A 25,239-nucleotide genomic window follows, 5' to 3' on the forward strand; every position below is an offset into this window, starting at 1 on the left:
ACTTAATTAAAAAAAAAAAGAAAGTCAGGACCTGGGTGGCTTAGTCAGTTAAGCATTTGACTCATGATTTCAGCTAAGGCATGATCTGATGGGTCACTGAACACTGGGCTCCATGCTCAGCATAGAGTCAGCTAGGGATTCTCTCCCTCTACCCCTCCCCCAATTCACGTGTGTGTGTGTGTGTGTGTGTGTGTGCACTCTCTCTCCCTCTCTCCCAAATAAATAAATCTTTAAAAAGTAATGATTTAAAAAGTAACAATGTTTCCTATACTGTATTATATGAATTTAATGCTGTATGCTATAAACATTTTATAATGACTCATTCATCAGTATATATGCTAGGCTACCATGAAGCAACTATATTGATTATACTAGGCTATCATAAAGCAATCATATTGCTGCATTTTTGTTACCAATGTATGAATCATTTTATCTGTAAATAAATATGAATTTGTTTTTCACATTATGTTTTATCTATTGTTAGGAATATGTATAACATCTACAGTGTTTTGTATTACATGAGACAATATTTGATGTAGGTTCTGACAGGCTTCATTTTTTTTTTTAAGATTTTATTTATTTATTCATGAGAGACAGAGAGAGAGAGGGAGAGGCAGAGACACAGGTAGAGGGAGAAGCAGGCTCCATGCAGGGAGCCCGACGTGGGACTCGATCCCAGGACTCCAGGATCACACCCTGGGCTGAAGGCAGCACTAAACCGCTGAGCCACCCAGGCTGCCTGAGGCTTCATTTTTTTTAAACCAAACTACCTAAACTTTTTACATCAATAAGTACAGTACAGTACTGTTAATGTACTTTCTTTTTCTTATGATTTTCTTGATAAGCAATATGTATTAATTGACCATTTACATTATTGGCAAGGCTTCCAGCTAACAGTAGGCTATTAGTAGATATTTTGGGGGAATCAAAACTTAAATGTGGATTTCTGACTGCCAGAGAGGTCAGTGTCCCTAGCGATTGCATTATTCAAGGGCCAACTGTAGATGTATGAATAAATGAGTTCATTTAAGTCAATACCTCCCACAAATAAAAATAAAAATAGTTTCAGATATTCATATATAAGAAGCTTAGGCAGTCTAATGAGAAGTGAGGCTTCTATTGGATTATATGTGTATAAGGAAATGTCAATTGTTTATGTAAAAAGGCACCTAGAGACTTCTGGAGATTGATGTTTTCATCAAGCACCTCATATCTTCCCTTAGGCGAAAATAATACCTGGGCTAATAATAATAATAATAATTGTAATACGTTTACCTCAACACCCAATTCCTAATTAGACATAATATAAATTTTATATATATACATAATTTTATACATATATATTTATATACAAAATTGGTTGTGGGGATGCCTACACTGTGTGACGCTAGCCACAACTGCTGGGTGGCTCAGCAGTTGAGTGTCTGCCCTTGGCTGAGGACATGATCCCAGAATCCTGGGATCAAGTCCCACATCGGGCTTCCTGCATGGAGTCTGCTTCTCCCTCTGCCTGTTTCTGCCTCTCTCTGTGTTTCTCTTGAAAAAATAAATACAATCTTAAAAAATAAAATAAAATTGGTTGTGATCTTCTCTATATATTCATATAGAAAATTGAGCTGAGAAAGTTCAAGTTTATGTCTAGCTAAAATATGAGTGTCTCTGTCTGTGTGATATATATAATTGGCTCAGCAGATGAAGAAAGATGGGAAGTTTTCTCAGGAACCAGGTTAGCTCCATAGTCTATAGACATTCCTTCCATCTTAGAGAATACAGATGGTTTGGCTTGATTAGACTTTGACACGTCTTATGTTGGAACAATCTTTATCTTCTATGACGTTTATATATTTTTTAAAAACTGGTAAATTTTCAATGCCTACGATTTGCTATCTGATATAAAATCATTTTTCTTCAACTTTGTAATAAATTTCTCTCATCCATTTTCTCATGTCTCCCCTGCAGATACACTAATTCAGCAATATAGCCAGGACCTTTGGAATCAAGAACAGACATATTCAGACATTTTCTTTGTTCTTTTGTAAAATAAACATTTTTGTTCCCATTCTGAATACAGGGGCTATTTGGATGATACCTGCACTTTTGTAAATTTAGAAAATGGAAGTACTTGGCAAGGACTGCCCTTTCTCTGATAGGTGCCTAAATTCTGTCTGTACTTTCTCCTGAGGGCAGATGAGTAATTAACCCTCAATAAAAAAAATTGATCTCTGAAAAGTTGAATTGAATGGAAGGTTATAAGCACTTGCTTAAACTAAGTTCATTATTAACATCTTTTATTTTATTTTATTTTTTTTTTAATTTATTTTTTATTGGTGTTCAATTTACTAACATACAGAATAACACCCAGTGCCCGTCACCCATTCACTCCCACGCTATTAACATCTTTTAAATATCCCATTTGAATTTAACTGAACATACCAACAAAGAATAGAGGACTGTTTTTGTGCCATCAGCTATACTTCCAGCCTCTAATTTTCCAATCAATTTAGGAAGCAGCTTCCAGTTTGCATATTGTATTGATTTTATATTGCTACTGTAACAAATGATTACACACTTAGTGCTTAAAACAAAACAATTTATCATACAACTTTGTAGGTCAGAAATACAACATTGATCTCACTGTACTAAAATCAAAGTGTTAGAAGGGCTGTGTCTCTTTCTGGAGGCTTTTAGGGGAAAATCTGTTTCCTTGTCCTTTTTAGCTTCTAAAGGTTGTTCAAATTCTTTGGCTTATGGGTCCTTTTTTCTGTCTTCAAAGCCAGCAAAAGCAGGTTGAGTCTTTCTCAAATCACATCACTCTGACCTCTTCTGCTCCCTCTTCCACTTTTAGAGATTCTTGTGATTATGTTGAGCCCACCCAGGTAACCCTCTTTTAAGGTCAGCTAATTAGGAAACCTAATCCATCTGCAACCTTTAATTCTTCTTTTCCAAATAACCTAACATATTCACGGGTTTCATGTATTAAGACATGGAACTGTAGGGGCGGGGAGAGCATTGCTGTGCCTCTTACACATTGTTTTTTGTTTTGTTTTGTTTTGTTTTGTGTTTTAGTTCTGAAGAGTCTTATTTAAATCAGGAACAGAGAGCCATGTCCTCTCAATTATGCTGTAATTGCTTCTAATCTGTATGTACAGTTCTGCTTCAAAGTCAAGGTATATGACTTTCAATTATTTTATTCATTACTTCATAATGCAGAGCGTACACATTTGCCAGCTGGTACTAAATAATGTTTCTATTTGTTTATAAACTAAGAAATAATTTACCTTCTAGACTGTGATGGTAAGGATAGGATTTAAAATTACTAGACATTCCTTAAAATCACTAAATTTAATATTGAAAAAAGTGAATCTGGAAGTTTTGTTTTTATTACATTTTCAATATAGATAAGTATTTCTCATTCTTCTTTATATCATGATAATAAGTTTTTCCGAAAAGCCTCTAACCCATTTCAAGTTTTAGTACTGTGAGAAATGCTTGAAAAAATATTGTTATTAATAAAAATTTAAAAGTTTTCAGCTCTTTTCCGTAGAGATAGTTTGAATTGAGTTAATGCTGTGTTGCAGTGCCTAAATTCAGGCATGCTCCAGATATGATATTAGTATGATATAATCATCTATATGTCTCTCTTTAATCTTTGCTCAAAACAAATCTGTAAGCACAAACTTGGAGACTATGGGTAAGTTGATTCACTTTTCTGTGTTTCAGCTTTCTCATTTGTTAAGTGGCAATAATAATATCACAAGTTAAGGTAATACATGTTTATAGAGCAGTAGCACAGAGTTGCTCTTAAAAATATTAGTATCATTATTATTATGAACAAAAGCAAATGGTACAGCCTAAAGGAATCTTTAACTTCAGGATCAGACTACTGATCTTTAAAGACCTCCTTTAATGGATCTACAAAATTAAAAAATAATTTAAAAAAAACCAATCAGTTCTTTCAAGCCACAAAAAATTATAAAATCATTTTTTATGTTAAAGAAAAAAATATTTTTTTCACTTTTTAAAATTTTTAATTGTTTTTAAATCATTTTTTCCATTATGATAAGTATACTCCTTAATTTCCAACCTCTATTTCCCCCAACTTCCCACCAACCTCTCCTCTGGCAACCATTAATTAGTTCTCTATAGTTAAGAATCTGTTTCTTGGTTTGTCTTTTTTCTTTTGCTTGTTTTGTTTAACTTCCACATATGAGTGAAATCATGTGGTATTTGTCTTTCTCTGCCTCATTTTGCTTAGCATTATATTCCCTCGTTCTATCCATGTTGTTACAAATAGCAAGATTTCATTTTTTATGGCTGAATAGTACTCCACTGTACATATATGAAAAGGTGATATATATATATATATATATATATATAATATAAAACTCATACAAAATATATGAGTTGAGTGTCCCCAACTGATGGACACTTGGGCTGCACTCATAGTTTAGGTATTGTATATAATGCTACAATAAATGGGGGATAGATGCATCGCTATGAATGGGGGATGCATCTATCCCTTTGAATTTATGTTTTCATATTTTGGGGGTAAATACCCGGTAGTTCAATTGCTGGATCGTAGAATAGTTCTATTTTTACCTTCTGAGGAATTTCCATACTGTTTTCCACAGAGCTGCGCCAGTTCGGACTCCCACCAACACTGCAAGAGGATTTTTTTTTTTTCTCCACATCTTCGTCAATACTTGTTTCTTGCGGTTTTGAGTTTGGCCATTACTGACAGGAATGAGGTGATATCTCATTGTAGTTTTGATTTGCATTTCTGTGGTAATGAGTGATGTTATTAATAATAGATGAGTGTCTGGATCTAGATGTCTGTCTGGATCTAGATATCTGGATGTCTTCTTTAGAGAAATGTTTTTTCATGCCTTCTACCCATTTTTTTAATTGAATTATTTGTTTTTAGGCTGTTAACTTGTATCAGTTCTTTATATATTTTTGATACTAACCCTTTATCAGATATGTCATTTGCAAATATCTTCTCCCATTCTGTAGGTTGCCTTTTAGTTTTGTTTGTCCCCTTCTGTACAAAAATTTTCTGACACTGTCCCAATAATTTATTTTTTGCTTTTGTTTCCTTTGCCTCAGGAGACTTATCTAGAAAAATGTTGCTATATCTGATGTCACAGGGTTTACTGCCTATGTTCTTTTCAAGAATTTTTATTGTTTCACATTTAGGTGTCTAATCCATTTTGAATTTATTTCTGTATATGGTAAAAGAATGGGCTCCAGTTTCCCCAACACCATGTGTTGAAGAGACTGTCTTTTTCCTACTGAATATTCATTCCTCCTTTGTCATAGATTACCTGACCATGTAACTGTGGGTTTATTTCTGGATTTGTTCTTCTATTCCTTTGATCTATGTGTCTATTTTTATGTCAGTACCATACTCTTTTAATTATTACCACTTTGTAACATAACAACAACTGGGATTTTGATACCTTCAGCTTTTTCTTTTTCAAGATTGTTTTGACTATTCAAGGTCTTTTGTAGTTCCATATAAATTTTAAGATTTTTTTGTAGTTCTGTGAAAAATTCTGTTGATATTTTGATAGGAATTACATTAAATGTGTAGATTGCTTTGGATAGTATAAACATTTTAACAATATTTGTTCTTTCAACCCATGAGCATGGAACATCTTTCCATTTCTTTGGAAATGGACATCTTTCCATCATCTAGAATTTCTTTCATTGGTGTTTTATAGTTTTTAGAGTACTGGTCTTTAATCTAATTAAGTCAATTCATAGGTATTTTGTTGGTTTTCGTGCAATTGTGAGATTGTTTTCTTGATTTCACTTTTTGCTGCTTCATCTTTAGTGTATAGAAATACAATGGATTTCTGCACATTGACTTTGTATCCTGTGACTTCACTGAATTCATTTATCAGTTCTAGTAGTTTTTTGGTGGAGTCTTTAGGGTTTTCTATATACAGTATCATGTAATCTACAAATAGTGAGGGTTTTACCTTTTTCTTACCATTTGGGATGCCTTTTTTTTTTTTTTTATGTTGTCTAATTGCTGTACCTAGGACTTCTACTACTATGTTGAATAAAAATGTTGAGAGTGGACATCCTTATCTTGTTCCTGACCTTTGAGGAAAGCTCTCAGTTTCTCCTCATTGAGTATGCTGTTGGCTGTGGGTTTTTCATATAAGGTCTTTATCATGTTGAGGTATGTTACCTTCAGATCTACTCTGGAGAGGTTTTTTTATCATGAATGACTGTTGTACTTTATCAAATGCTTTTTCTGCATCTACTGAAATGACCATATGGTTTTTATTCTTTATGTTATTGATGTGACATATCATGTTGATTGTTTTATGAATAATGAACCAGCCTTGTATTCTGGGAATAAATCCCACTTGATAATGGTGTATGGTTTTTTAATGTATTGTCAAAATCAGTTTGCTAATATTTTGTTAAGGATATTTGCATCTATATTCTTAAGAGGTATTGGCCTGTAGTTCTCTTTTAAAAAAAAAAAAAAGATTATTTGAGAGAGAGAGAGAGAATAGGAGCAGGGGAGGGATGGAGGAAGGGGAAAAGAGAATCCTCAGGCAGACTCCTTGCTGAGCATACAGCCTATTGCAGGGCACAATCCCAGGACCCTAAGATCATGACCTGAGCTGAAATTGAGACAGACACTTAACAGACTGAGCGACCCAGGCACCCTATAGTTCTCTTTGTTGTTGTTGCTGTTGTCTTTATCTGGTTTTGGTATCAGGTTGTCTTTATCTGGTTTTGGTATCAGGGTGATACTAGCTTCATAGAGTGAATATAGAAGTTTTCCTTCCTCTTGTTATTTTTTGGAATAGCTTGAGAATAGATATTAACTCTTTGAATGTTTAGTAGAATTTGCTGTGAAGCCATCTGGTCCTGGATTTTTGTTTTGTTTTTTTTTTTTTTTTGATTACTGATTCAATTTCATTTCTGGTAATTGGTCTGCTAAATTTTCTATTTCTTCCTGCTTTAGTTTTGGTAGGCTATATGTTTCTAGGGCTTTATCCATTTCTTCTAATTTGCCCAATTTTTTGGCACATAGGTTTTCATAACTTTCTGTTACAACTGTTTGTGTTTCTATAGGGTTATTATTTCTCCTCTTTCATTAGTGATTTTGTTTATCTGCATTCTCTCTCTCTCTTTCTTTTTATAAGTCATGCTGGAGGTTTATCAATTTTATTGATCTTTACAAAGAACTAGCTCTTGGTTTCATTGATTTATATTATTGTTTTGTTTTCTTAGTTTATATATCACTTCTTTCTGGTCTAATCTGTCTTGTTTCCTTCCTTTCCTAGGTTTGGGTTTTATTTATCACTTTATTAAAATCACCTGAATATAGCCACCTTTACCATATTTAAGCTAAGACAGAGCAAGCTGGGCTAAGAGCAGGTTGGGCTAAGAAAAACTGCAACAGGATATTAACTCTAGTTGTCAGAATTAAAGTCACACCTGCTAACAAATCCTGAGTTTCATGACAGAGTCAGATGAAAGAGTCTCGGTTTGTTTTGTTTAATATTTATTTATTTATTTGAGAGACAGCATGAGCAGAAGGGATGAGAGGGAGAGAGAATCTCGAGCAGGCTGTAAGCCCAGCAGGGAGTCCAATGTGGGCCTCAATCTCATGATTCTGAGATCACGACCTGAGCCAAAACCAAGAGTTCTACATTAACTGACTGTGCCATCAAGGTGCCCTGAGTTTCATTTGTTTTAATGAACTACAGTATTTACTATTAACATGAAGATTTTTAAAATAGCAATTCCTGAAAAAAAGATTGTTGTCTAGATGTGACCTATGAATTAGAACAATTTGGAATAACATTTTATAGATTAATGTTTTTGGTTAACACTTCATTCTATACACTTCTTATTTACATCTCTTGAAATTATTTTCCAAATCTATCAGTTCAATCTTTGACTGCATTGAACTGAAATTTTTTGACAAATTTATTAGTTCAATTTCTTGAGTAAAGCAGAATAATAAATCTAATTCATTTATTTCTTGGGCTATTATGAGTTTTAAGTAAACCTTAGTGCCAATAGAATAAAAAATCAATTGCCATCGCAAAACATGGATATTCATATTCTAGGGCAGCCTGGTGGCTCAGCGGTTAAGTGCTGCCTTCAGCCCAGGGCATGATCCTGGAGACCATGTTGAGTGCCACATCGGGCTCCCTGCATGGAGCCTGCTTCTCTCTCTGCCTGTGTCTCTGCCTCTCTTATTCTCTCTCTGTGTCTCTCATGAATGGATAAATAAAATCTTAAAAAAAAGATATTCAGGGATCCCTGGGTGGCGCAGCGGTTTGGCGCCTGCCTTTGGCCCAGGGCGCGATCCTGGAGACCCGGGATCGAATCCCACATCAGGCTCCCGGTGCATGGAGCCTGCTTCTCCCTCTGCCTGTGTCTCTGCCTCTCTCTCTCTCACTGTGTGCCTATCATAAATAAAAAATTAAAAAAATATATTAAAAAAAAAAAAAAAAAGATATTCATATTCTATAGTGCACCACTATCATAATTATCCTTTTTGTATTCTTTAATACACAAACATATAATTGTTAAGGGAATTAATAAATTCACAAAAGTGACATAAATACTTTTCAATTTCATTTTCTTATAACTCAATTAGAAATTTTTGATTTATTAAATTATCTGTTCAACAAATACAAATGTGTAACTACTCCGAGTAAAGCAAAATACTAGGTACTGAGCTATAAGTGAGAAAGGTTAACATGGTGTAATGATCTAATGGGAAAGAGAAATCTTACATATGTAACACATATACATGTATATATACAGATGTTATTCTGAGGCAATAGGAAAACCACAGAAAAGGTATATCCAGAGGAGATACTTGTTTAGTCTTTTTATATTATATATATCATTATAATATAAAAAAATGGGTTATAGGACCCAAAAATGGGTGCAGAAAATGTAGAAACAGTTTCAGAGACACCACCACATTCTAGGTGTGTGTTGAAGATAAAAGCTTAAGACTTAAGATTGTGGCAGTGGTAGACAAGAAAAGAAAGATTTTTCTACAGGAACTGGTAATTTATTTGATATAGAATAAAGATGAGGGAAGATTCAAAGATGAAACTCTGGCTTCTGGTCTGAGCAACTGAGTGGATGGTCAAGTAATTTTCTGTACCAGACAACACTAGAACAGGAGCAGGTTCTTGGGTGAACTATGATACAAGTTTTGGACCTTCTCTTGGAGGTTTAAAAAATCTACAAGTGGAGACATCAAGAAGGTAATAGCAAGAATACTCTAGTTGGAGTCATTAACATATAAATGGTATTTTAAACCACAAGAAGTATGAAATAAATTACAAGGAGAGAATAATTGAGAAGTAAAGAAGCTCTGACAAGGGTGAGGTGGAAAATGAGTAATAGGCAAAGGAGTCTCTGAGACTCTAAACAAAGAAGGACTCAGAGGGTATAGTATCATAGGGAGCCAAAGTAAAAAAGCAAAAAATTTTAAATGATAAGTATGGTGAATGGAGTCAAGTACTGCAGAGAGAGAAAGTAAAATAGAAACTGATGAACGTCAACTGAATTTACTGACATGCTCATTGGTGAACCTAATGAAAGTCATTTTGGAGAAGTAATGAAAGAAGTTTGCAATTGTTGAAAGAGTTTTGGGAAGGGAAAGAGAGGGTCTAGCCAACCTGCAAGACAATTGGTCATAAAAGGAAAAAAAAGTTGAGACTATGTTTAGGAATGGAGTAATTACTGATCAAGAAGAGACTGTTTAGCTAACAAGAGACTTTAATACTAGCATACTTATAAATGATTGAATATAGAGGGAGATAATAATGCTATAGGCAAATGGATCTTCAGTAGGAAAAGGAGTTCAAAGGGTAATATTAACTTTGGACTGATTCATGAAATTCTTGTCATAATTCAAGGGGACTTATTTTTCTCTTTTAGGAGTTTCACAAATCTTAAGTCAATACTCCCCCAACAGACTTTAATGTTGTGAGCCCTGATGGAGTTTTATATTATTCAAGAGTCATTTCTTTTGTTAAGGATAGCTGCAAAAACAACTGTTTATATTTATTCATATATTTGTTTCTTGCAAGTTCTTTTATTTCTAATTAATCAAAAAAATTTTTGTTTCTTTTTATGTTTTTTTCTAGGAAAATTCCTATCCTCTTTTATAATATCATCAAGTAGATATCTGGAGAAGAATCAATCCTCTCTTGCATAAAATAAAAAATGGCCTATTGTTGGAAAACAGATCTAAATACCAGTGAATCACATCAAGAGCAGCATGAGCACCAAGAATTTCACTCTGTAAATCAGTTCCTTTCTCCTAACCAAGTCAGTCTGGGTTTTGATCAACTAGTAGATGAGGTTAGTAATAAAGTTCCACTCTATCAGACTGACATTGAAGAAAACACTATTTTTGTACCCAGTGCACCAACCTGGGATTCAAGAAGGCATTCGTTAGATGAAACACACCAAATATCGTTGAATGAATTAACTGCTAAAAGCTCAGAACTCTCCTGTCACCGAATTAGGAAAACACCAGTAATTGGTTTTAGGAGCTCTGTGCTACAAAATCCTGAAAACACGAACAAAGGAAGCTCTTGGGGAAACCCTATAGGAAAATATCAAGGTGCTGATGATTACAGATTCAATATTTTAGCTTCATCATCCACTAGTTTGCATGAAATTAATTCACAGAGAGAATTAGAAAATGAAAATCCTAACTACCACATAGGATTTGAAAGTAGCATCCCTTCTATGTATCCATCTTTCTCAACTGATTTCATGCCAAAAGAAGAGAATGAAAGAAGTAGAAATATGAACACTGTGCAACATTCCCTGATGCTTTTTGAAGGTTCTTTTTTACCCAGAGCCAGGGAAAGTACATGGCCAAAGATTATAGAGGTATGTATCATGTATGTTGACCTAAAAAAAAAGAATCTGAAAGAATCACTCAATAATGTATTGGATTAATTTGGTAATCAGGGTAACTCATCTTAAATAAGAAAATGTATTAATATTATTTTTGAAAAAATAATTTATTATTTATAAATTCTATGTTCTTAAATTAATGACTTTTTTCCTGAAGAAGAAAAATTAAAATTTTATATCATTTTTAAAGTTCCAGTTTGGTCAAAACTAAGTAAAATGTTATAGTCTTTACATTTTATTGGATAAAAACGTCATAATTGGAAGCTCTGATAAAAGTACTTTTGGTTCTTATTGTGTTATTATGCAAGTACAGAAACACACATACATCTCATTAGATCTATATTTTGAGTCATACTGTCATAAATTAAAACTATGTCATTATGGTAGGAAAAATGTCCTTTTGCCCAGAGCTCCTAAATTATACTTTTGGCAGGCATCTTCTATTGGGATCATTCCAAGAGTAGGAAATTAAGCAATCATTGTGCAATTTACCCTAATGGTTTCATCAGTAGTTTTCCAACCAATTTAGTCACCATAGAGTTTCTTGTATAATATTTGAATATTTCTTTGCTTACACTGAGTCTAGACGCAAGTGAAACTGGAAGTACGCAGTTTAAAAAAAACATTATTGCAGCTATAATTTACAGGGTGAAGCAAAAGGATTCTTCATTTATTCAAGAACTATCATATTCTTAAAATATACATGATATACTAGGTATAATGAATGCAAAGAAAAGACATGATACTGGATTTCAGAAATAGCATATTGCTCAAATTAACTTGTCAACAAATAATGGCAACAGAGTAAAATAACAGATAGAATGAGTCCACAAGAGAAGAAATACCTAATTCTGTCTGAGGCATATGCAGAGGAGGTAGCAAGTCAACTGATATGAATTAAAAGAATGAATTTTAGGACGTCTATTTCTGATCAGAGCAGAATAACTAGTATTAACATCTCCTGATTTCAGGCACTGAACACAAGGCAGTAAAGGACAGATTCCTGAGAGAGGGGAAACACCAGAGTGTTGCATGATCATCCTTGGTTCTGGTTGGGGACACTTTCTTGCTGGTAGAGCAGAATAGTAGAGCCCAAATGAGCAGCATTATCACTAAGCTTGAGAAGGCAGAGCCTGCAGTTCCATGACAGAGTGCAGTTCCAGCTGCTCAATGGGTGGGAGTCAAAAATCTGCATGAGATTTACTGTAGATTTTTGGCCAAGTGATGGTATTCACCACACACAAATGTAAGTTATGTAGCGCTGAAGTTCTAACCTAGAAAGACACTGAGTGGGTATTTCAGGCATTCAACTGAGATTACCCAAAGCTATCTCTTAAGAATATAAAACAAATACTTTATAATGAATGGGCAGCTACTACCAAAATAGATGTATCCTAACAAAAATAAAACAAAGGCTGAGGAGACCAAGGTATCTTACCTGCCTGCCAGAGAAAAATTGTATACTTTTTAAAAAAGACAACACAATTTGCAACATGTCATCTACAATCCTTAACATATAAGAAGAAGCAAGGAATTTTGACCCATAATCAAAAAAATAACCCAGTCAATACAAACAGATTCTGACATAGTCCAGATGTTGAAATTAACAGATAGAGACTTTAAGGTGGTTACTAAAAGAATGTTGAAGTAGAGAGAAAGTAAAAGATGGAGATAATGAGTAGACCAATGAAGAATCTCAGGAGGAAGTTAGAAACTACAAAGAAAACAAAGACTATGGAAATTCTAGCACTGAAAATATAATATCTGAAATGAAAAATCATTGGGTGTACTTAAAAACAGAAGATGACAGGGAGGAAGATAATAAACTTGAAAGAAAAATAAGAAAAATTATCCAAACTAAAGAGGAGAAAATACAAAGATTATATAAAAATGAGCAAGGACTTAGAAACTTATGGGGCAAGGAGCCTTATATGGACAATTCTGGAATGCTAGCAGAAAAGGAGAAGAAAACTAGGGAGGATAACTAACTTGAAGAAATAATGGTCTATTTCTCAAATTTGCTATAAAATGTCAAATTACAGATCCAAAGAAGTTCAACAAGTCCCAAACAATAAATACAAAGACAACCACATTTAGACAAATTATACTCAAACATCTGTGAACAAAAGGTAAACAGAAAATCATAAAAGACAGCAGTGAGGGAAAACTGATTTCACACAGTGGAATAACAATCTGAATTAAAGCAAATTTCTATCAGAAGAAAGGAACCAGACAACAATGGGATGACATTTTAAAAGACACATACCTATATCTATGTAACATATAGATATATCTATATATAGATCCATTACACACCTATATATCTCTCTATATACTTTTGTATCCATTAAGTATACACTTCAAAACTCAAAATGAAATAAAGATATCATATAAACAAATATATATATATATATATATATATATATATATATATATATATATATTTAAAGATTTTATTTATTTAGTCATGAGAAACAGAGGAGAGAGAGACAGAGACACAGGCAGAGGGAGAAGTAGGCTCCATGCAGGGAGGATCCGGGTCTCCAGGATCACGCCCTGGGCTGAAGGCGGCGCTAAACCGCTGAGCCACCCGGGCTGCCCCATATAAACAAATATTGACAGAAATTAGTTAGCTAACATGTACACAGAAATACTAAAGTAAATGCTTTGGATGCAAGGAGAATGATACCAGATGGTATCTAGAAATGAATGAAGAGCAGTTCAAGTGGTGAATATATTAGTAAACAGCTTTTTTTCTTCAATGTTTATTATCTTCCTCCCTGTCATCTTCTATTTGTTTTTAAGTACACCCAGTGATTTTTCATTTCAGGTATTATATTTTCAGTATTAGAAAGCTGTTTAAAGCAAAGCAACAGCATTTTATTGAGAGTTATTTTAACTCTCAATCGATAGATAAAAAATATATAACAACAATACCATAAAGGAGGGAAGGGGTAAATGTTATGTGCTACTATGAATTCTTACATTGTAAATGCAGTGGTAGAGTATTAACTCTAAGTACACTGTGATATGTTTAAGGATGCATATTGTCATTTCTAAGCTAGTACAGACACTAGAAAAATAATACTGAGAAGAAAAACTAAAAATCCAACAGAGAAATTAAATGAAATAGAAAAATATCAAATAAAACAAAACAAAACAAAAGGCAGGGAAGGAAAAATAGAAGAATAAAATAGAAACAAATAGAAACAAAAATGAGTATGGCAGTCTTACATCCAACAATATCAATAAATACACTCAATATAAATAGACTAACCATTCCAAATAAAAGGGAGAAATTGACAAACTAGATAAAAAAGAAAGATTAAACTACTATCTACAAGAGACAAACTTTAGAAAGGCACAAATAAGTTGAAAGTAGAATAAAAAGATTTAGCATTCAGTCAGGAAGCAAAAAGTCAATTCTTAGTACCAGAAAAAGTACAGAAGACAGAGTATTATTATTATTATCATCATTATTTCATAATGACAATAGGATCAATCAGGAAGACACAATAAACTCAAATTTGCTATGTACCCTAATAACAGATTCAATATATACAAAGCAAAAATTACTTCTTTTAATCATAAACCTACTTTCTGATTGAGCCATTTATGGATTTATTCACAAGAAATAAAATATAGGTCCATATAAATACTTATATATGAAAATTAATAGTTTTCTTTAAAAAATATGAACCCAAATACTCATCAACAGGAAGATGGATAAACAAATCATGAAATATTCATCAATAGTAAAAATTGGCAATAAAAAATGAACCATTGATGTGTGACCTCACAGATAAGTTTTAAAATATATATATCATTTAAGTGAACGAAACCAGAAAGAAAAAGGCACATATAGTTAATCTATGATGTTAGAAATCTGAATAACATGGTTACCAAATGCATGTACAGTTTGAGAGAAGGAAGTATGGGGGCATTTTCTAAAATAATGGAAATATTCTATATTTTTATTGTGATATTAGTAGCATGGTTGTCAACATTCCTCAAACTTAAATTATGTATTTAAGGTTCATAAATTTTTCTATAGACATTACTTCACTTAAAAAATCCAAATAAAAACAATGAATTGAAGGGATGCAGGATGAGATGCTCCAAATTGTGACACTTTAGCATAAAAAGATTGTTTCAGGTTTGCAGCAGATGCAGGAAAAATTCTGCTTCCCCAATAACTGCTTTAATTTACATTGGAAAGGAGAGCCTGCAACAGAAGAGAGCTAACGACAGGGACTCCCCTTTCTTAAGGAACAAGCTTTGTTTTTCGAACATCTTCTTTTACCTTCTTGCTAAGGACTTTCCTCCCTTTTGTATCCTAGGGCCCCTATCAGCTCCTTTTAGCTTAAATAGGCTTCATGTTGCCTCATTGTCTTTGGAATCTCCTGTCTGTGTAGTTTCCCCTTACATATGCCTGTGAAATTTGATTTTCTCCTGTCATTCTGTCTTGTGTCAATCTAAGTTCAGCTAGCAGGACCATAGTGCAGAGGAAGGGTTTCCTTCCCAACAGAATCTTTAAAATAAAATAAAAATGGTAGACTTGTATTAATGTTTTCTCCACATCAAACTATCTTAATTTAACACTTTTTATTTTAAGCTGACAGGTTGTTCTTCTCAGCTAGTTGAAGTACCTCAAGGTACTAATAAGGATCTGGCCTCCTTCTGCAACAAAGTGAAAAAGTGAGTTCTATTTCATTAAACTTTGAAATTTCTGTACCATCATAAATTTGTCTATTTTAATTTAACATCACTGAACTGATTAATTTTGAATATAAAATGTTAAAGTTTTTATAATTGTTTAACATAGTGAAAAATATAAATTTATGACAAATTAGTTCATTAACTTCTGGTATTGTTTTTGTTGTTTTTAATCAAATAATTGTATTCTCTTGAGAATTCAGTTAAAGCTAAATGTTTCATAGTTTCAGACTTGCCCTTGCTATTTATTGATTGTTTAGTTTGCAATGGATTAGTTTCTCATTTAACACATAATTAATTGACTGACTTATCTGGTTCTGTCCTAAATTAGCATAGATTTATCCTTCTTACCTAGAATATACTACTTAAATGATGAGAGTGCCTTCTTAAAAGTTCAATCTTACCTTGAATGAACTACCAAAAAATGAGCAAATGCATGGGTGTTTGTCCACTGAAAAATTTGCTCACTAGGGGATACTACAAAAACACTGATGCCCTTTCTGCTCGTTTTAAATGAACTTATAATTATAGATGCCTTTTTTAAAGACCAATTTCTCATTCACAGTTAAAATTTATATAACACAATTTCTTCTATTGCTAAGGTTCTTGAAAGTTTTGAAAAATTAGTTCATTTATATTTCATTCTCTTGATTTTTATCTACTTATAACTGTTTTTAAAATAATATACATATAAATGAACTATAACTTATTTATCAGCTATAGCAGTTTACTACTAAATGATCATTTGTTATTAAAAACAGGAATCATTTATTTAGTCATTAATTTAAAGGCTATTTGAATGCCTAATAACTAGCTCATGTGTGAGAGATACTCAAAAGGAACAAACAAAAAAAGCAAGGTCTCTGCCCTAAAAAACTTGTAACCGCATTGGAAGAATTAAAAGGCACACAGAGGAACAAAACAAAATGAGTAGCTCAAATCCATGAATATATTTAATATTTAATTAATGTCTCACTCTTGTTCACAGAAAAAAATTTAAATGACTCTTTGGATTCCTAAATTAGGATTTTTAAAGATATCAATATTGATTCTTTTAAGAATAAACTACTCACTGTCACAAACTGACAAGGAACTGACACTTTAAATCTAAGATGTGATCATTTCTACCCTCTGAGCATGAAAAATAGCTCTCTTAATATCATAAGATATTACACAGTATAAATCCATTGACAAAACCCTTATTACTAGTCCTTCCCATCACTTCTTTTTTTAAACATAATATTCTTAGCTGAAATCTTGTGGATGCAATAGTGACATAAAATATTTTATGTGATGGTTTTTCAGTAACTCATAGTGCATTTTCTGAATTCTTAAATGTAATTTCTCTCAATGGTTCCTTTCAAAAAACCATGAGAACTAAAACAGACAACCAAACAATAACAAACTTTATAGTAGTGAAAGGAAGATATAGGTTATATTCACACACACTTATCTTGGTTTTCAATAATATTTTCTGATATATATATATATATATATATATATATAATGATTAAATTTATAGATGCATAATTATTTTGTACACAAACACACTATTCATTCAACAACTATTTCTGAGGATCTACTCTGTTCTAGGCACCCAAGGCTCTTAATAACTCAAGAGAAGACCAAATTGAGTTTGAAAGCCAAGTTTCATAAGAGAGTCACAATAGGATGGATTTATGTATCCAATTTCATCTGTTTTTTTTTGTCTAATATTTAAATAACCATACCTTAAAAAGTTATTGATATTCCTGTCATACACCTTTTAGAGGCTAATTTGTTGGATTTGGTTTCTTGTTGTGACATATTTTTAAGTCACATCTTTCAAAGAATGTTTCATATTTTTGTAAAAAAATACGATTGCAGAGCATATGAAAATTTTTGGCCATAATAGATACTTAGCAAAATTTAGGAGAAAATAAGTCATTAATTTGCATTTTAAATTTACCCCAAACAGCAGAAGTTTAATTCATGTATGCATGAAGTAGCATCCTATCATATGGTGACTGCTAAATCATAAAGCTCCTCAATCAGCAATGGAGTCTAGGCCTTTATCATAGGTATAACAAAGGAAAGTGGCCTATCTCTTTAACCTGAACAATGGGTTCTCAAACTAGTGCTGGAGCAACAGCTGTAATGACTTACTTGGGAAACTAATGTTAGTAAGGAAAATGTGAAGATTCCTTACATTTATGTGACGATTTAAGTGAGATTTATGGAATCATCAAGTATGAGGATGGAACTCAGAAAAGGTGATTCTGATGCATTCTAGCCCTGAATTTTTTCATTTGTCAGACCTCTCAAGGAGGGGATGTTTCTGTGCAGTTTAAGAGCAGACATGGAGATTAAGCTACTTCACTGAGCCTGGCACTACTTTAATGCTGCACAAATAAAATAAATGCCCAGGATGTAATTCATATTGGTAGAATACATAGAATGCATAGCATACATTCTAAACACAGAATGTATAACTTTCTCTGAGAATAGCACTACAAAATTTAGATGTCTACATAACAGCAACAAAAAAAAAAACCCCCAGATTTCATATTCATCATCAAAGGCATTTTAATCAACTAAGTTGAAAATAATCTTATGTTATATTCTAACGAGGGCAATAATATGGATCAGCAAGGATTTAGCTATAATAATATATAATAATAATTATATCACATGAGTATATGCTTACTTTCTACAAAAGTCTTTCACATGCCTTTTTACTTTTAATCCTTGCAATAAACTGTTGAAGCAGATATAAATATCCTCATTTGTACAAACCAAAGAAACTGGTCAAACAACTTGCCTCTGACCATAAAACTACTACATAGAAGAGTCAGGATTCAAGCTCAAAGCTTCTGGGTCGAAGGAAAAACTATTTGCAATTCTCTGACTCATTTGCACAATAAGGAATTGTTCAGTGTACAAATGACTTCTGGGCTAAATTATTTATATAAAATCCAGATATTTGTGTAAAATCCAAAAGTTGACAGCTAAGAATGGTATTTGCCAATTGGACACAAGGTAATTTATTTACCAAAATCCTTACATCAAAATGACTGACTTCCAGCTTGAGAAAGTTAAGGTAAACCAAAGGGAGGTTTTCAGGCTTCAAAAGCAATGAAGGAAGTAATCATTGTTCAAAGTGAATTTTCACGTGTAATGAATGACAATGTATTCTTAATTGCTTCAAATGAAATGCTCCTATGGAAATCTAAAGAATGGTCCTTTACAGTTGTTATTGTAATCTTTACCAATCTGGCCTAACAGCACTGTACCACAAATCAGCAGATGATTGTTTTCATATTTTAAATCTATAGCAAAACTGTGCCTTACTTTCTTATAATTTTCTCCTAAGTATTTTTTTCCATGTATTTTTCAGAATAAGAGAAATGTATCATGCAGCTGACATTAATTCTAATTCAGGGAAGATCTGGAGCACTACTACAGCATTTCCCTATCAGCTTTTTTCTAATACTAAGTTTAATATAAATATTTGTATTGATAACTCAACGCAACTACTTCATTTTATGCCAAATGGTAAGCAATCTTGCAAATAAGTATAAAAATCTACATAAAGCTGGTATAGGCTGCACAGCCTTGAGTCCACAGACTGAAAACATTAAAAGAAGCATTATTAAACACTAGTATTTTGCCCTGAAGTGGAGTTAAGAGGAAAACAGCTGGAAACCTTTTGTTAACTTTTGTTTAGCTATTGTTTTTAAGAACTCCCTTCACAAAGCTCACCCCAGGACACTTTACTTTCCTTTCATAAAATAGTTGATGGCAAGTATAACAAGTTTTTAGCATATTAAAAACAAAAGGTATATTTCAAAAAGATTATAGATAAAGCATATGAATGAATGAATAAATATGAATGAACATATATATGAAAATGTCAATGCTACCCATCAGAAACTATGTCATTCAAATGTGAATAAATTATGACATAAAATAGGCACCGATACATAGTCTTCATTCCTATTATACAAACTATACAAGAATTAAGCATGATGAGCAGATAGATCTATTGAATCAGTCTCTGGAGATGGATAGAACCAGAATCAGATTTTTATCAACTCATCAGATGATTTCTTATTTTTCTAAAGTTTTAGAATCTATTTAAAGTTGTTTAATATTATATTTCACTGATATTGTCAACTATTTTGCAAAACAAAAATAGTTCTTCAAACATTAATTGCTACTAAATGAGTTTCTACGTATAAACTGTTTGACAAATAATGACCCAAAAACATCTTTTCGTCGATTGTTATTAATATAATTATTATTTTGCTTTTTTTTCTGTCTTACTCAAGATTCTGAGTTACTGCAGATGGCTACAAACATAACAATGTTATGTTGGAATATTTAGTTAGGACCATCTGGTTTGAAACTAACAAAAACCAACTCCTGCTGCCTTAAGAAGAAAGGAAACATTCTTAAAGAATATAGAGATTTCTTACAGAATTTAAGAGTAAGAATTCAGCAGATTCAGGAATGTACTAAAGGCACAGATGAATAAGCAGTCCAAAATTCCTGTATGCATCTCACCTCATATCTTTTAGATTAACTGCTTCTCAGGTTTCCCTTGATTTCTACTGACTCATTTCCCTTGGTTTTCCAGAACACATGGACAGTCAAGCTCTCAAGCTTAAATAATATTTGGCCAGCTACCTAAAGAAAATTCAATTTTTCTATTAGATCTAATTCCAAATTTCTAAAAACAGGATTCTGATTGCCCACCCAAAATCACTGGTGTTGAACCCTCAGCCAATCAGCCAATCACAATCTGTGTAATGTTGGCCTCACTTGCTGGAGACCAGGGAATGACTGTGAACTAGGGAAATCACTTCTCTTTTCCAGTTTACAGTATTTAATTTCCAACATCTTTCTCTCTCTCTCTCTCTCTCTCTCTCTCTCTCTCTCCCTCTCCCTCTCAGGATGTTCTTTTGTTGAATGTGGCAAGTTGGAGGCCATTTTTGACGTTTATGAGAAGTTTCAGTGATTAGGTCATCGTGTCTAGTGTTAGAAATGTATAGTATTAAAGAGGATGTCTGCTCTCAAAGATATTAAAAATGTTTATAAGAAGGGGAAGAGGAGGAGGAGGGAGTGAAGTATTGGGAAAGAAGGAGGAAGAAGTGAAGGAGAAAGGACACATCCATGAAAACACAGAGCAGCAAATGCCACTATTGGGAGGAAAACTTTTCCTATCCCCCCCCCCCCAAAAAAAATATATTTGAAGGGGGTGGGAGTGGTGGCTGTGACTAAGCTGGCAATAGACATTAACAGGAGAAAAGTTATTTACACATGCATGCAGGGGTTACTTGCTGAATACCCAGAGGCAAAGTTTTATATACCAGTTTAAGCTGTATATGCGTGTGTGCAGGGTGTCTGCTGAAGCTTCAATAAGAAAGCAGGAAAAAAAATAAGAAAGTAGGAACTGTGTGTGTGTGTGTGTGTGTGTGTGTGTGTGTGTGTGTGTATTTATGGTAGTGGATGGGCAATCTGTCTTCTTCCTGGAATTTGCAGGAAATTCCCTCAGAAAAGGTTAATGGAAGCTATATTTTAGGGACAAAGTTCAGATAAGATTTCAAATGTTTTTACTTTGAAATACTGTTTATGCCAAAACTCTGATCCTTTCACCACTTCATATAAGTGTTCTACTGGTAAATACAGATGTGCTATAAAGAATAAAATAGTGGGCGGATCCCTTGGTGGCTCAACGGTTTGGCGCCTGCCTTTGGCCCAGGACGTGGTCCCGGAGTCTCAGGATCAAGTCCCATGTCAGGCTCCTTGCATGGAGCCTGCTTCTCCTTCTGCCTGTGTCTCTGCCTCTCTCTGTGTGTGTGTCTCTCATGAATAAATAAATAAATCTTTTTTTAAAAAAAGAATAAAATAGTGTATATGAAGAGAATATCAAAAATGACTTCAATAAAAGATAGATGCTATTGCTAGAAACTAGGGGAATAATGAAACCTAGATAAATAAAGAGGAAATGGATGAGAATAAGGCATTTTCATCCAAAGAGAACAGTTTCCCTAAGAGTGAGGAAATGGAATCCTTCTACAGAAATAGGTATTCTGAGCAAAGAATTGTTTCATAATCTTTAGCCATCACTTAATGAAGATGATTTCTGTTGTCCTTATTTCCAAGTACAAAGTTGCTCCAGGGTGTCTTTACTTTCAGGTTTAGATGATGTATAGTTAAAACTGTAGTAGAGGCCATTAGTGACTTGAAAAGTGTCTGAAGTAGAAGTCAGTTTGCAAAGATTAAAGAGTGATTGAGAACGGTTTGCAGAAGTTACCTACTTCTCACAGAAGTTTGGCAGTAATAGGAAGGTTAAAAAAACTATCTTAATAGAATGAAATGGATGAAGGGAGATTTTACTGGAAGATGAAACAGAAACAAAAATTTTAAGAAAAAAAACATTTTTATAGCAGAGTATTGAATATATAAAAGAGAGGAGAGGGGATTCAACTGATGGAGATGGAACCTAGTGTAGGAAAAATCAGAGATTAAGAAGATATAGGAAAAAGCAATGATACTTATATCTTAAAAGATGAGTAAAGAAGTAAAGGATGATGTGCAAAAAAAACTAGATTTAATGAACAGGGTAGTTAATTAAAGAATCTCAAATGGATATTTTCCTCTTCAATATAGTAGGCAATATGGTCAACAGATTGAGAAGGACTGCATAAAGTGGAAGAGTATAAGAAATGGAGAAAAATATTGTTATTAGCTGACAAATTGAAGGTACAAGTATAAAATTTACTTAAAAGAAGGCATGGGAAATAAGTCAATAGGAGAAGGACAAACATTATATGGTCTCATTCATTTGGGGAATATAAAAAATAGTGAAAGGGAATCAAGGGGAAAGGAGAAAAAAATGAGTGGGAATATCAGAAAGGGAGACAGAACATGAAAGACTCCTAATTCTGGGAAATGAACTAGGGGTGGAGGAAGGGGAGGTTCGGTGGGCGGGGGGGACTGGGTAACGGGCACTGAGGTGGGCACTTGATGCACTGGGTGTTATTCTATACGTTGGCAAATTGAACACCAATAAAAAATAAATTTATAAAAAAAAATAAAAATAAATGGACTTAGACCCTAGGAAAAAAAAAGAAGAAGAAGAAGAAGCCATGAGGAGCGTGGGCTCAGTCAGTTAAACATCTGAACTTTGGCTCAGGTCATTATCCCAGGGTTCTGGGATCGAGGCCTGCATCAGGCTCCCTGCTCCATGGGGACCCTGCTTCTTCCTCTCTCTCCCTGCCACTCCCCCTTCTTGAGCGTGTGCACTCTCTCTGTCAAATAAATAGACAAAATCTTAAAAAAAAAAAAAAGAAGAATCCATAGTACTTGTTGGCATACAATATGGATGAGAAGTTTAACTTACACAGACACTTAATGGCTGACTTCAAGGAGTAAGATGATAATTTCAGGTTTAGATATGCCTAATTTAATTTGAATTAATAATGAAATATTCAAAGAGTAATATAAAACAAATAGTAGGAGATAATTAAACTGAAGCACAGGGATCCCTGGGTGGCGCAGCGGTTTAGCGCCTGCCTTTGGCCCAGGGCGCGATCCTGGAGATCCGGGATCGAATCCCACGTCAGGCTCCCGGTGCATGGAGCCTGCTTCTCCCTCTGCCTGTGTCTCTGCCTCTCTCTCTCTCTCTCACTGTGTGCCTATCATAAATAAATAAAAATTAAAAAAAAAATAAATAAATAAATTAAACTGAAGCACAGAAGAGAAGTAATAGTAGAAATTGGATTATGGAGTCTATCATGTAGAATGGAAAGATGATTGTAGTAAAATAATGAATTCATGCATGCCCCATATAGCACAGGGGATGTAGCCTGGAAATGGGAGAGCCAAATTAATTAAAATGAACTTGTGTCTCTGGAGATACTTTCGGCCATCATATGCTAGTAATGTCAAAGCTCTTAGACTCATGATTTTTTCTCTGGTAATATTTTCTTCTAGCTTCACTCATACCATTTCAATCATTATTCCCAAGCAACAGTGTGTTTAATATATTCTCTCCCATGTCACAGCATTTCCACAATCCCTAATTTCATGATGATCTTTACCATTTGTTTCTCTGACCATTTCTTAGAAAATATCTTGATCTACCATAAATCCAGATTTTTAAATCCAGCATTATTCTCTCCCCACCCTCTTTTTTGTGGCAGGCCTAGAGTATTAATTGCACACATTTTGTTAGGCAGTTTGTGTCAAAAACCCTTTTCTCCAAACAAAAAGGTGTGGGAAAAAAAGAAGCTACAGCAAAGTAAACACATAATTGCAAACTAAACACAACTCAAATGAGTACAATTGAGTGTTTGCAGTATGCTGTTCAAATTCTCACTGGTTAGGGGTCATTGGTACTGTCTGTTTACAGTTGCTTCATTGATTGAGATTGTGAGATCAGATCCAAAGCATGGAGTGTGTGTGTGTGTGTATATTTATATATATAATATAATATATAATATATTATAATATTATAATAATATATTATTATATATTTTAAAATATATATTTATATATATATAAAATTTTCTACTGTTATCATTTATGGTAATAAATGAGCCCTGTACTACTTGTCATTTATAATTGAGAAAATATTTTGTAGACAAATGTTACTGAAACAAGTCAATGTGGTTCTGGCCTCTTAAATGGCATATGTATGTTAAGATCTTAGTGAGGTGATTATGGAATGTGAAGTCAGAGGACTTTACCTTATAGTATGATTACATTTTTAACTCCAGAGAAGGTAGAGAAAAATGGAAACTGAGTGATTCCTATGTGGGAAAGGAAGACCAATAAGCTGTGGAGATTTAGAATCATTGAGAGCACAGGCTTTGGAATCTGACAGTTTAGGTTAGACTCTCGGCTTGCCACTTACCATTCACAGCATTTCCTAAGTCTCTAGGAGTAACCACAAGAATACTTCTTTAAAAAAGATTTTATTTACTTATTTGAGAGAAAGAGAGAAAGAACAAGCAGGGGAAGGGCAGAGAGAGAAGCAGACTCCCGCTGAGCACAGAGCCCAATGTAGGGTGCCTGATCTTAGGACCCAAGATCACAAGCTGAGCTGAAGTCAGACCCTTAACCAACAGAGCTTTGCAGGTGCCCCCACATTAGAATACTTTTTATGCAGAGCCACAATGTATTAAGGTTTTAACATGAGGAATACAATACCTAGCTCTGTCAATAATATGAAGACAGACTGATTAAAGAAAATGTAATTGTTTTTCAAAAGTATCTTCAAATTTAACCAGACTAATATATGAGATGCATCTCATTTTAATTCCTCTTGATGGAGCTAGACAGTTACAATAGCTATAATGTATATATCTTATTTTGTGCTCAAAACCTTTTCTTCAGCCAATATATGATAAGCTCTTATTAACTTTTTATTATTCATCTTTGTTTTTAGCTAATTACCTTGTCAAAGACCTAATTGCAGAAATCCTACATTTTTGTACAAATGACCAGTTATTCCCTAAAGACCATCTTCTAAGTGTATGTGGCTATGAAGAATTTTTACAGAAGTAAGTATCTTATTAAGTATCATTGTTATAATCG

General features: G+C 33.5%; 1 protein-coding gene and 1 long non-coding RNA gene across 18 annotated transcripts in view; one reads left to right on the forward strand and one right to left on the reverse strand.

Annotated features, from left to right (window-relative positions):
- The window catches only part of LOC111092747, a 136,585-nt gene that overhangs the window by 62,834 nt on the left and 48,512 nt on the right, over positions 1–25,239 (reverse strand). Inside the window, exon 4 of one of the 10 annotated variants that reach the window (XR_005379908.1) lies at positions 20,200–20,322. The exons of the other annotated variants lie outside the window; for them this stretch is intronic. This is a non-coding gene — a long non-coding RNA (uncharacterized LOC111092747). The remainder of the gene's footprint in view (positions 1–20,199; positions 20,323–25,239) is intronic. 10 annotated transcript variants of the gene reach the window in all.
- Positions 1–25,239, forward strand: part of PIK3C2G (phosphatidylinositol-4-phosphate 3-kinase catalytic subunit type 2 gamma) — a 365,888-nt gene that overhangs the window by 18,592 nt on the left and 322,057 nt on the right. For 6 of the 8 annotated variants that reach the window (XR_005379904.1, XR_005379905.1, XM_038576936.1 and 3 more), the window contains exons 2-7: positions 3,067–3,167; positions 4,632–4,748; positions 10,155–10,911; positions 15,554–15,636; positions 19,031–19,188; positions 25,091–25,205. Coding sequence is in view for 6 of the 8 variants with exons in the window: in XM_038576936.1 (XP_038432864.1) it covers positions 10,234–10,911; positions 15,554–15,636; positions 19,031–19,188; positions 25,091–25,205 (1,034 nt within the window). In the remaining 2 variants the exon portion in view is untranslated. The remainder of the gene's footprint in view (positions 1–3,066; positions 3,168–4,631; positions 4,749–10,154; positions 10,912–15,553; positions 15,637–19,030; positions 19,189–25,090; positions 25,206–25,239) is intronic. The other 2 variants (XM_038576933.1, XM_038576932.1) reach the window with 1 other exon arrangement.

This window comes from Canis lupus, chromosome 27, assembly GCF_011100685.1.
Source record: "Canis lupus familiaris isolate Mischka breed German Shepherd chromosome 27, alternate assembly UU_Cfam_GSD_1.0, whole genome shotgun sequence".
Taxonomy (NCBI): domain Eukaryota; kingdom Metazoa; phylum Chordata; class Mammalia; order Carnivora; family Canidae; genus Canis; species Canis lupus.